At 43.2% G+C, this 14233-nt stretch overlaps 1 protein-coding gene across 1 annotated transcript; it reads right to left on the reverse strand.

The window, feature by feature from the left end:
- Window positions 1-5030: 5030 nt before the first annotated feature.
- On the reverse strand, window positions 5031-10259 carry psma3 (proteasome 20S subunit alpha 3). Its single transcript, XM_079214539.1, has 11 exons — window positions 10160-10259; window positions 9554-9636; window positions 9338-9461; window positions 9156-9257; window positions 8993-9066; window positions 8838-8910; window positions 7985-8050; window positions 6525-6571; window positions 6219-6286; window positions 5843-5907; window positions 5031-5170 (listed from the first exon to the last, which is right to left on the reverse strand). The coding sequence occupies exons 1-11, from the start codon at window positions 10178-10180 to the stop codon at window positions 5126-5128; spliced, it is 768 nt and encodes a 255-aa protein (XP_079070665.1). The 5' UTR covers window positions 10181-10259; the 3' UTR covers window positions 5031-5125.
- Window positions 10260-14233: the final 3974 nt, after the last annotated feature.

Consider the following 14233-nt stretch of genomic DNA (forward strand, 5'->3'; position numbering starts at 1 on the left):
GCTGCTCGTCGCCATCGCAGCCTGCTAGCTGCTAACTTCACCCCCACAAGCACAACGGCTGCTAGCTACCAGCTGCTGGGGCCACAGAGACCCGGAACCGACCCGGTACATACCCGGCAGAGACCTGGCACAGACAAGGTCGAGTCCAGGACCCCGTCCCGGCCGAACCTGGTCCTAACGGGACCGAGCGGCTCGTGTCTCCAGAGCTACACTAAGCTAATGGAGCGTTAGCTCCCGAGCTAGTCGGGTCCTGTCCCCCGGACCAGCGGGGACATTCGATCCGTTTCCGGGATAAACTAAGTTTCTAGCCGGAACGGGTGCCATTGGACGGAGAGCAGAGTATTATTTATTTAATAGCGGCTCCACAAAGGCGAGGAGGTCCACATTTCTTCACATAAAGACAAGCTGCCGTTCGGCTCGCGGCTCACCGGAAACCTCCCGGTGGCTCCGGTGACGTGCACGCGGTGCAGTGTCCCCGGTGCTCCGGGGGTTCTGCCCGGTCCTCGGGCTAGTTCTGGTCCGAGCAGACGGTTCTGATACTCACCTTCTCGCCGCTTCTCCTCTTGAGACGCGAACAACAAGCTGTTGAGTCCCGAGCTCTGTTTCCCGCCACGCGATTGGCTGCGCGGACGGCGGCGGCCGCAGACCAATCGGATTGGTCAAGCGATCCCTCGATTCTGATAGGCCGGACTTCTCCTGACGTCGCCATTAGTCGATTCGAACGAGGCGCCACGAGGAAAATGACGGCATCCGCTTGACAGCCGTCTAATCGGAGGCGAGTTCAAGAGAAAAAACGACACCAGAGTTTGTGATTGGCTGAGCGCGTTTTGTGCCCAGAAACGACGCGTCGCTATTGGCTAAGCGGGAGTCCTCGTCTACGCGGACACGGCAGGAAGCCCCGCCTCGATACGTGCTGAGGCTCTGCGCACCAAACTGCGTTCACAAACCTCCAGAGCGAATGAAACCTCGTTCAGCGCCATGATTCTGACCGTGGATGAACATACCTCATACACTGAGCACATAAGGACAAGTTACGATACGTCTGCTCTCAAAGCGTCCATTAAAGTACTAAAACCATAACGCCGGCTTGCCTGCTCGTTCCAATGCAAACGCGACATGGCCGGAGTAACCGGAAACAGGTCAGATAGTGAACTGAACACAAGTTAGATTCATAAACGCTCTTCTTGCAGCCGAAGTGAAGAGGGGCTCGTGAGCATTTGTGAAACGTCCCACTTTGTGTTGTGTCACGTCTATAACGCGCCCGTGGCCGCTGGTAACCTTAAATACACACTTTCTTTAATGGGGTTCGACGATGCGGTTTCCATCCGAGACAGCGTCCCATTGAACCATCTCCTCTGCGGCTGCTCCTGCACTCAGCCAGGGGGGCAGCTGTGCTGCATCCCGGGATACGGGCGTTAGATTCGGGGACAGTCTGCGCTGTGGCGCCGTTAGGAAAGAGCCGCAGCGGGCGGGCGGGCTCAGGACGTGTTACGTAAATTACGTAACCGGAAGAGATGGACGCGAAGCGGCAAAGCCTTATGGCACGTTCCTGTGTGGAGGTTATCTCTACACATTCAGACTAATCATTATTATTAATAACACAATCATTATGAATGCTGCTCACTTCTGTTCAGTCAACTGAAACAGTACATTTTAATCACGTGTTTAGTTTAGTCTCAATTAGTAATGTGTCCTTTCGTGTCGAAGCTTTGATGCACGTGTCGAGTAATCCAGGTAGATTTTGGTGAAGCGCGTACCGAGGCTTTTGTCGATGACGTATGTGGTGGTGTTCGAAGCCTCGCGAGCCGGTCGTACCACGTGACTGATTCAGAAAATGGTTCGTGGGTTTGTCGTGCGATTTGAAATATAAGGGGCAGTGAAGCTCAATGGATTTCCCTCCTTCCTCTCTGTACCCAGCTTCATCTGTGCCTGTGAAAGGGTATTTTATAAAGCAGGCGAAATAGTCTCAAAAAGCCCAGCACTGTGGAAAAGTTCTTATTTTTACTTTACAATTTCAAAAATTCGACACATCAACATGGACTAAACGAGCAGAGGCTCGAAACACTGATCCTCTGACTGAAAGTCAGATATTCTAACCACTGACCCACAGTCACATCACAACCCTCTCCCAAATTTGTTTCGAGTTTTGATTTTGACCGCGCCATTATATCATAAAGATAGACACAATATTAATAAGTTAATAATTGATGTATTGGGCGAACCAATTGGATGGAAAGCTTCAATGCTTCAGGAAGCTTCATCTCGCCAACACTAGTCTCAATCACACCACCAGGTTCCATCAGATGCCAGTGGCGGGCCTGCTAAGCGTTCTCTGCTGGCCTAAACAGAATCAAAGTTTAAATTTAAATATTTTGTTTCTATTTCTTATTTTTTTTTATAATTAAAAGTTATAACTATTTTATAATTGGATTGTTTTTCACAAATACACTCCATGTATTTTCCCTATTTGCTAATTTTCTCATTGCCCAGCTCCTGTGTTGCTCTGTTGTCTGCCTTTCTTCTTACAGGTCACTCCCCTGCACACTTCATATTTAAACACTCATGCCACTTAACATACACTTTAACATAAACACTTGTCACTTTAACGTATAGCAACGTTATGTTTGTCTGAGCACTTTATCTTCTACTTGATTTAATACCCATTGCACTGTTGTTGTCATTGATTGTTGAGTGTCTCGTCTAATGTATGAATGAATGAATGAATATATACTTTATTAATCCCCAAGGGGAAATTTCGTGTCAAGTAGCAGCCGTTTACACAGAAAATAAGATAAGATCTAAAAACAACAGGGATGAAAGATATATAAGATATATATAATAATAATACTAATAAAAATAAAGTAAAGATAAAAATAACAATAAAATAGCTGGATGAAAGAAGAAGAGAGTATTAATTTAGGAATTAAATTAAACAGTAGAAGTGCAAGAGTGCAAGTATGTATGTGCATATTAAGTGTGTGAGGTGTAAATAAAATAACAAACATAATATAACAGCAACAACAAACAATAGGAGAGGGAAAAATGCAAATAATGTATGTAATATAATATGTTAAGCGTAGATAACATAAACATGTACAGTGGTTAATCCACAGAGAATCTGGAAAGCGGTGACTTGTTGTAAAGTCATATTGCCGTCGGCAGGAATGTTCTCCTGTAACGGTCCTTGGTGCAGCGGAGCGTGAGGAATCTCTTGGAGAAAGTGCTCCACTGACCCTGCAGCGGATGGTAGAGAGGGTGGTCCGGGTTGTCCAATATGGACAAGTTTCTTCAGCGCCTTCCTCTCCACCACTTGCTCCAGAAACTCCTGCTTGCAGTCAATGATGGAGCCGGCCTTCTTAACTAGCTTCTTAAGTCTGTTGGTGTCACCGGCTCCAATGCTGCTCCCCCAGCAGACAATAGAGAAGTACAGGGTGCTGGCCACAACCGACTGGTAGAACATCTCCAGCATCTTGCTGCACACATTGACGGATCGAAGCTTCCTCAGGAAAAAGAGTCGACTCATCCCCTTCTTGTAGACAGCATTGATGTTGGCCTTCCAGTTCAGTCGGCTGTCGATGGAAATACCCAGGTACCTGTACTCCTCCACTATGTCCACGTCCTCTCCCAGAACACTCAGAGGTATAGGCGCTGTCGTCTTCCACCTGAAGTCGACCACCATCTCTCTGGTTTTGGCCACAATCAGAAGCAGGTGATTCTCACCGGCCCACTCCACAAAGTCACTCACCACTGCCCTGTACTCCTCCTCCCGTCCATCCCTAATACACCCGATTACTGCAGAGTCATCCGAGAACTTCTGCAGATGGCATGACTCCGTGTTGTACTGAAAGTCAGTGGTGTACAGGGTGAACAGGAAGGGAGACAGAACAGTTCCCTGTGGGGCTCCCACATCACTGACCACCGTCCCAGACAGCACACGGCCCATTCTGACAAACTGTGGTCTGCCTGTGAGGTAGTCAGTGATCCAGGAGATGGTGGACGAGTCTTCCCCCACCACCCACAGCTTCTCACTCAGTAGCAGTGGTTGGATGGTGGTAAATGCACTGGAGAAGTCAAAGAAAGTGACTCTCACAGAGACACCGGTTCCATCCAGGTGTGACTGAGCATGTTGCAGCAGGTAGATGATGGCGTCGTCCACTCCCACATGGGGCTGGTAAGCAAATTGTAGAGGGCCCAGCGACAATTTCACCTGCGGTCGGAGGTGGGCCAAGACAAGCCTCTCCAGCACCTTCATGGGAGGTGAGGGCTACCGGTCGGTAGTCATTGAGGATGCACCTTCCGCCTAGAAGAATTCCTCGTTTGTGTAAACATTCCTGGCAAATAAACGGTTTCTGATTCTCTTAAGCCTTCACAGCCTTCAGCCTGCTGTGTGGCACGGCGCCGCTGCTTGTTACGGGTCTTTTCATCCAATCACATTTCACCTCTGTTTCTCTATGCAACCGATAACTGGTTAAACTATATGGAGAGGCCTGCTAGCATTATGAAACGTGTGTTTGGCCACAGAGCCCGTGTGACCATTAACGTGCGCTGTGATTGGTCACAAGGAACTCCTTGGGGACCACCAAAATCTCATCAACACCACAAATGAATATGGTCAGTTGAGCAATGTGTGTAGTAATGTCAGTCCTCCAATCCATTCTGACTGTTGGCTCAATGGATAGCATGCCCGTCTCGCGGCGCCGGTTTGCCGGTTAGAAAGCAGGCGTACTTCCAAAACCACGGTCCGCCACTGATCAGATCACCAAGTTCCATCAGGTCACGAGGTTCCACAAGGTCACCAGATTCCACTAGGTGAGATGTTTTATCGTCGTCCTTTAAAGAGAACCAACTGTTTTAACACTTCATCCTGACCATGTTACTGATAAACTGAAGTGTTCCTTTGTTGCCTAATGTTTGTGATACAAAGTATAAAGTACATGTACCTGATATTTAGTAGAGTATAATGTACAAAGCACATGTACTACAGTGAATGTACTCGTACTACAGTGATGGTAGTGGACTCATGACAGAAACAAAGTTTCTTGATTATTTTTATTTTCAAAGTTGAAATTCATCAAAACAAAAACATGGAGTTCAAGAACTATAAAACAAAAACGTGATGAAGAGTTCACATGTTGTCTTCATCAGAGTCATCCTCCTCCTCCAGAGAGTCCTGGAACCACAACAACAATGTCAACAACAGCTGACTGCGTGTAGTAGTGTGTACTGCGTGTAGTAGTGTGTACTGTCTGTACTGTGTCAGGGTTCATACACATTTTAACCAATGGATTTCCATGACTTTATAGCAAATTTCCATGACCAAACATTTTGTGAAACCTTGTTGTATACATGAAAAAGTGAGAAAATGTAGCATTTAAACGAACAATGAGAATTCCAAAGCATACCTTATTAAATGACACAAATGAATGAGACAATAATTTGATTAAAAAAATAAACATTTATATAGATGCCTGGTTATATTTTGAGCGTCTTTCTTTTAAAAGCATATTAATTATTTCAACTCAGTGTAAATGAACGACATTGACATTTGTTTCAAGGACTTTTCCAGGCCTGTGTAGTAGTAGGGGGTACTAGTGTGTGTGTGTACTGTGTGTGTACTTGTGTGTAGTAGTGTGTACTTGTGTGTAGTAGTGTGTAGTATTGTGTACCGTGTGTACTAGTCTTTACCGTGTGTACTAGTCTGTACCGTGTGTACTAGTCTGTACCGTGTGTAGTACTGTGATTAGTGTGTACTTTGTGTATTAGTGTGTACAGTGTGTACTTTGTGTATTAGTGTGTACTGTGTGTAGTAGTAGTGTGTACTGTGTGTAGTAGTGAGTCTCACCTTTGCATACTTCTCAGCTTCTTCTCTCACGTCTTTAGGAATCAGTTCGTGTCGTCCGTTCGTCACTAAGGAAACAAACAAACAGGTGAGCAGAGACAGACAGGTGAGCTCAGGGATTGATCAGACAGACAGAGCTCAGCCCGATGAGCAAAACCCATCTGATTCTCACCACCCTGCTGCCAAACAGAAAGTGGCTCCTGTATTGATCAGCAAACAGGAAGTGGCTCCTGTATTGATCAGCAAACAGGAAGTGGCTCCTGTATTGATCAGCAAACAGGAAGTGGCTCCTGTATTGATCAGCAAACAGGAAGTGGCTCCTGTATTGATCAGCAAACAGGAAGTGGCTCCAGCAAAGCCCTGATTGGTGGACAGGTACCTTCTCCCACCCAGCTGAGCTCCAACTCGAAGGCCTTGTCCTTCACCTCGTCGTGGACGATGTAGATTCTGAAGGCAGAGACACACCTTTACCATGAGTACTAGCACACATAGAGCACTAGTACACAGAAGAGCACTAGTAAGAATAGACAGAAGAGGACCTGCGTCCTCATTGGCTGGTTTAGTCCCCGACATCACTTCCTGTGCTCTGTGTTACTGTCACTTTAAATCTCTTCCTCTAGCAGTGACATCATTGTCTGACCTAGTCATTCAGGATCAATAAAGTTGAGTTTGGACGGCGACTCACATTTTGGCGACTTCTTTGACGAGCTCCCTGCAGGACATGTCCTTCATCTGGGAAGAACACAGCGATCAATACAGAGGAGTGATTGATCCATGATCAAATGATCAGAGGAGTGATTGATCCACAGACCGGGGCCCTATTTCTCGTACCTGGCTTACTGAGTTAGCGGGCTAATTTTCAGGATAAGATGACGTAGGTCTGGCTTTTTGGTTCTTCGAAGCCAGCTTAGATAAATCACCATAGCAACACAGACAAAAATGTAAACCTGCTCCCGCGCAGGCTTACTGAAATTCACTGGATAAACTGGCCACTCCCACCGGACAAAAAAAAGGCAGCGCCCTTCGTCATTGATGAAGGAGCGATATTAGTTTTATAGGGAGAGAGTTCTTCCAGATCGCCAAGATCCGTTCTCAAATCATGACTTCCTGTACAAGTGCCATCGATTCTGCTGACAAGGAATCACTTATTTACGAGAGCTTCTCGAGCCGCGGACATTGATCACTACAGGCGCAGCCGATTGCCCGTCTCACAGATATAGACCATCAGCCGCTGCATGGCGTGCTGTTCTTAAGTTTATTTAGCTCTTAAGTAACTTATGGATGTGTTGAAAGCACTCATAATTATATGACAGTGTTATTAGTACACCATGCATATCATTATTGTAGAACATGATTAAGGTGGACTCATGATGAGAATACAGAGAATCACAAACAATTTCTTTTCACTGCTTCATTTGATTGAATTTCTGACTATGAATAATACATACATACATACATACTGATCCGCCCATACACATATTCAAACTCCTAGTTATATGGTAATCTACACATACATAGTACATGATTCATACGCACATATATCCTCATAAGTATATATTTAGCCGTATACTACTTTTAAATAAATATAATCTGATTGAGTTGGGTGTTGAACTTGTCTGATATATTTGCAACGCTTGTGTAGGGCTGGGCGGTATGGCCAAAAATTCATATCACGGTATTTTGTAAGATTCTGGCGATTTCACGGTATTTCCCTCCCCAAATAAACACATTAATTTATTGACGCAGAAAAGGACGTTATTCACTGCCACTCGCTCGCAACTGGCCAGCAGCTGTTTTGATTGGAACATAGGGAGCTAAACTCGAGGGATTAAGGACCCAGGGGAGTCCTTTGACACTAGTGGCGCATGCGCGGACGCAACAACTATTGTCATTCTTCGGCAGGCAGCAACATTTAATGTTGCAGTCACAGATACGTGTAAAGCGGTCTGAGCTACTTACGTCTCAGGGATAGAAGTTGACTCAAGGTGTGCAAGAAATTACATCGCCAAAATGCATGATGGGTAAAGCCCGCCCACTTTGCTGCGCAGGAAAAACATCTTCCTGCACAAGAAAAGTCTTCCTGTGTGGGCAGTGTCATTTTGATTGATCCACTGATCAGATCTAACCTGCTTCATAAAAACTCACCTGTAGCTTCTCGATCTCCGTCTTGGCGGCTTGTTTGGCTTTCCCGATGGCACACCCCCAGTAGCCCTGAAACACAGTAATGTTACTGGGCCTGGTGTGTGTGTGTGTGTGTGTGTGTGTGTGTGTGTGTGTGTGTGTGTGTGTGTGTGTGTCTAAAACCAATTCAAATCCTTCATAAGCAGGCTCTTAAAATACTTGATAAAAAGCCCAGGAGTTATCACCACTGTGCAATTCTAAGTAGACACAGTCTCCTGAGCTGGGATAACATCACTAAATTCTTCTATATGTGTCTTGTTTTTAAAGTTCTTCATGATATGGCTCCTCCCCCACTTGGTGAATTTATCAAACGAAACACGAAGAGTGGTAGACAAACTGGATATGTGGAGAGAGGTGACTGCATCATTCCCTTTAGGAAAAGTTCCTTTAGCCCGTTTACATTCTCAGTAAAAGCAGGACACCTCTGGAATGCCCTGCCTCTGCATATACGCACTATTAGAACATATCCCTCCTTTAAACACGGCCTGAAGAACGGGCTTATTAGCAATCAGGTGTGTGAGCATGAATCGTGACTCTCTCCTCAATGATTGTATGTACAAAATGTGTGTATGTTTATTGATCTTTATGATGAGGCCTATTTATATATTTGATCGTAACCTGTATGTTTATTGCTTTTTATGATGTTTTTGTTATTACCATTTTTTTCCTTTAGTGATGGCTTGTTATATCTGGCCACAGGGACTACGGTTGAAATTTAGCCTAAGCTAAGACTGACACATTTACCCCTGGGTTGGTTGATGTGTATGGTCCTTGTTCAAATAAATAAATGAAAGTGTGCGTGTGTGTGTTGACTCACATGTGAGATGCCTGATGGGTCGACCATGTAGAGCTGAGGACCGTCGTCTTTGTCATATGAGCCGAGGATGAAGCTGTGGAGAGATGACATCATCATCATCATCATCACCACCACCTTCATCGTCAACGTGTCCCTGAACGCACCATCAGACTCACCTGCAGCCGAAGGGCCTCACGGCGCTGTAGAGCGTGTAGGCGTGCACGTACATGGCCACCCGGTCCGACAGATGCTGCGCAACAGGAAACACACCGTTCGCTTAGCATCACTCCCTGTTTAGCTTAGCATCAGTCCATGCACACACCCTCACAGCAGACTCACCTTCAGTGGGATGTCGTGTCCGTAGCTGGACCTGAAGCTAGAGGCTTCGTCTCTCGCTACCTCAGACAGAGAGCGAGCGTCAGCCAGAAGCCCGGCCACCGCCTGGGGGAGGAGCCAGAGACACAGGTAGACAGGCGTGTATGCGAGTGTCTGTGTGTGTGTGTGCGTGTTTGTCTAGTTACCATGCCCACGTGTCTGTCGATGTTGAAGATGCGTTTGTTGGAGCCCTGCTCGTAGAGTTTGGACAGGACGAGCTTCTCCACCCCGAAGACAACACCATCTCTACAGCGGATAGCTATAGCCGTGCTACACACACACAGACAGTCAGTCAGTCAGTCAGTCAGTCAGTGGTGCGTTCAGGTGACACTGTAGGAAGCAGCCTGCTGATCTATCCTCACCTGCTGTTCTCCACCGCCTTCATGGCGTACTCCACCTGGAACACACGGCCGTCCGGCGAGAAGGTGGAGGCCGACAGGTCGTACTGTGGGACGGATAGATACATTTTAAATACAGTTTACAGTTTAAATACCTGAATAACATTCATTTACAGCTCAGAATAATTATCAGACTGATCTCGTTTCTTTTGGTTCGGGTCCACGCACCGGGTTAGTTCCGGGACGTGGACTCCAAGTGTCCCGGAAACCTGAAACAGGAGCGAGCTCCTTAAATGTGTTGCTTTCAGAACGGGCTTCTGCAGCTAATCACCTGAGCTAACAGCATCCACTCTGTTCACGCGACAACACTTATTATTTTCCTAAAATGACGACGTGATGACGTCATGTTAGTTATGATAGTTTTGAAATACTCAACCAACTCAAGTTACATTTAATTTTAACTTGTAAAGTCCCTTTAGCTCCAGCTAGCTTTAGCTGTGACTCAGCAGGCTAACACGCTAGTTAGCACGTTAGCTCGTTACTAATAATACCGGGGGTTTCCGGGATAAAGGCGGGTTCTCGGCGGCGCACCGGGTCCAGTCGCCGGGCTCAATACCCATAAACACTCACCCCGGTACCGATGGAGCTCATTGTAATTCAGCGTGAGGGTCCGTGAACAGCTTTCAATTCACTGCTCCTGCGCTTCTCACGGTCACACGCTTCCGGTTACACCCTCCACAATAAAAGTACATGATCACACACGCACCTCCGGTTTCCCCCTCCACAATAAAAGCCTGAGTGAAGACGACTGAGGAACTGACATTTAGTTTAGAGGTACTTGTTCTTCACTTGAGTATTTCTATTAATAATGGACGTATTATTATAGAGCTTATATTATTATATAAATTATTTCATTATTATATATCTTATTTTATTATTATACAAATTATCAGAATCAGAAACCATTTAATTGCCATGTATGTTTACACATACAAGGAATTTGTCCTGGCGGAAGATGCATGACATTTAACATTTAACAATAAAAATGTAACGATTAACATAAAACAGAGTGTAATAAAAAGGGAGCATGAATATTTACAATTGGGTCTACTGAGTATTTACAATTAGAACTACGGAATATACAAATTTAAGTTAAAATTAAATTAGTACACGGAATGAAGTGATTATGTAAAAGTGACAAGTGTAAAGTAAAACGGCAAGTGTATTAAAATGAGGTGTGGAGGGATGTGCAGGGGAGTGAACGGTAGGAAATTGTCTGGGGGTGACAGTCAGAGTCAGGTAGGAAATTGTCTGATGTTATAGTTCTTATTATATACCTTATTTTATTGTTATAGATCTTATTATACATATTCTAGATTTATAAAGTCATTAAAATGAGCTGCAACATGAAAGTGCTGAATGCATCAATAATAAATATACAAGAATATAAATATTCTGCAGAATGAGCTTTACTTTATATTATTAGTCTGTCTGGTGGGGAGAATGCAGGTAGACCACCAGTGTGCGGACCTCCAGTGTGGTGACACACAGCGTGTAGACCTCCAGTGGGGTGACATAGTGTGTGTGTAGACCTCCAGTGGGGTGACACCCTGTGTGTGCTGAGCTACCTTTACACGTCGGTTTCTGATGACTGCGGCCGACTGACAGCTGATCACATCTAATCACAGCTGTGAATAGATGTCAGTCGGCTTTAACAGCTGGAGAGACTTATAATGGAGTTTGTGTCTGTACACATCAGTGTAACGGAGTTGTTTTCTGGTCCGGACAGTTTTTTGCGAACATTCCAATAAAAATGCACTTAAAATATTGACAATAAATGATCGTATACTGTTTTCAGTTGATTTAATGGTGTTAAACTACTACTTATATTAATAAAGATATCAGTGTCAGAGTGGAGATGTTTTCTCTGTAGTCTGTTACCCGTTAAACAAACTGCATTGAGTATTTTTATACTGTGTTCTGTGTCCTGCTTATACGCGCAAGATCGATTTCTACCGGCGGAATGAATCTTATTTATTAATTATTTACACCAGTTTTTTTTTGTATTCGAATTGTGACATCATTATAAAATAACCCACAGTATGATTAGGGTTTCTTTTCAACACTGGAATTCTTTTTTTAGGCTCAACTTTTTTACAACACGTAATGAAGAGAAACTATATTTATATTATGGGTTATTTTATAATGATTTCACAATCAGAATTTCAAAACACACCGACGTAAATAAGATGCAGACGACATAAACAACCCGGTTCATAGTATTACTTTATTAACGAGGTTGGAATAGAAATGAACAAAGGAATATGAAAGTGAAACCAAGGTAGTACAAAGCTACTAAACTGTCTTTGTTCAGTTTCAAACATGCTAAATTAAATACGTTATCCCACTAACGATGTGTGTCATATGTGTGTCTCATATCCCTGTATATTGTTATGGTTTATATGCAGATTATAATCTGATCATAAGAATATGCAGACAACAGTTTAAAGAACACCACACAACTCGTGTTGACTTGATAGTGTTGTAATGTGACAAAATAGTTGATTAAAAAGATGATAATCAGAAACATGACTCAGACTCAAGAGGTTATCTAGTTTAACTCTTCGATTAAAGCTTTCAAATGTCTTATATTCATGTGTTCATGACGTTCATTTACGCTGCATTTGAAATAATGAATATGCTTTTAAAAGAAAGACGCTCAAATTATAAGCAGGCATACGCTGAGTACAGTGGCTTGCAAAAGTATTTATACCCCTTGAACGTTTCCACATTTTGTCACATTACACGCCACAAACATAAATATATTTTATTGGAATTTTATGTGAAAGACCAACACAAAGTGTCACACAATTGTGAAGTACAAAGAAAATTATACATGTTTAAAAAAAAAAAAGAATTCAGCCCCCGTGAGTCAATACTTTGTGGAACCGCCTTTTGCTGCAATTACAGCTGCAAGTCTTTTGGGGTATGTCTCTACCAGCATTGCACATCTAGAGACTGAGATTTTTGCCCATTCTTCTTTGCAAAACACTGCACTTTAAAGTTTTTTATTTGTGAAAACAAATTATATATATTTATGTTTGTGGCGTGTAATGTGACAAAATGTGGAAACGTTCAAGGGGTATGAATACTTTTGCAAGCCACCTTATATCTATAAAGGACAGGTTACAAAGAATAATAGTGAGTAGTAACAGTTAACAAATAGCGTAATGTTAAGACACACTTACAAAGTAAGAGAGACACGCTATTAAGGCCCGTCTCCTCGCCCTCCTCTGCCGTATCTTGACTCTTCTTTCCTTGATTTCCCTCCTGATTTGGGCAGCCTCCTCTTCAGCTTCATGGTAAAAGTGACCGATAACAACCGCAAACCGGATTAGATCCATTATATATATATATATATATATATATATATATATATATATATATATTATATATATATATATATATATAAACGTATGTTTAACAATGCTACTAATATAACTTTCTGCCGCTCTTCTCTTCTTAGTTAATAATACCCGACAACGACAACCTTCTCCACAACCCTTTTTTCGCCACTGGCTGTTTATATACGCAGGTGTACGTGTGTGTGTGTGAAAAAAAGACCAGCCGACGTGATGACGTGTCACGACGTGGTGGCCTCATCACGACATGGTGGCCTCATACCGACGTGGTGACGTCATCAAGTCCGCTGCTGTTCCAATTGAAGAAAGACCGTCTGCATCCTCCCGTCCTTGGGAGTCTGGACTCCCAAAGACGGGAGGACGCTCCCAAGTCCAAGGCCGTTTCTCAATACCCAAGTACACAAGTACGGACTTGTGAACTTTTGGAGTCTGGACTTGGGAGTCCAGACACTCAAAGGACGGTCTTTCTGCAATTGGAACAGCAGCTGACTTGATGACGTCACCACCTCAGCTGTTGTTGTCATGGTTACTCTGATTCTTCATTGTAAAGTATTTTTACAGTCAAACAAAATATGACAACCCTGCTCTTTTTGTACTGGTTTCACAGACATACACATATCATTGTATATATGTATATATATATATATATATATATATATATATATATTTTGTGTGTATATATATATTATTGTGTTTATATATATATATATATATATATATATATATATATATATATATATATATATATATATATATATTTATATATATATACACACACACAGATACACATCTCATTGTATATATATTGTGTTTATAAATATGTATTATATATATATATATATATATACACACATATAATTGCAAACAATTCGGTCAAAAGTAATAAGACACCGCTGTAGTTCAAAGTACAAGTTAAATTAAAGCTGCGAGCAGCTGTGACTGGGCCCTCGCTTCAAGCACGTCGGGGTAAGCCGAAGGGTCGCCGGCTCGTCCGTCCGAGAACGTTCGCCTGCAGGCGCATGTTCGAGGCCGGGAGAGTCGGCGACCCGGCCCAGTCACAGCTTTAATTTAGAGGGAGAGATATAGATATATATATATATATATATATATATATATATATATATATATATATATATATATATATATATATATATATATATATACATACATACACACACACACACACACATACATATATATACACATATATTATATACATATATATCAAGGGTGTCAAAGCTTTTTTCACCGAGGGCCACAAACAGAAAAATATATGGAAGTC

Source organism: Taurulus bubalis, assembly GCF_910589615.1.
Source record: "Taurulus bubalis genome assembly, chromosome: 1".
Classification (NCBI taxonomy): Eukaryota; Metazoa; Chordata; class Actinopteri; order Perciformes; family Cottidae; genus Taurulus; species Taurulus bubalis.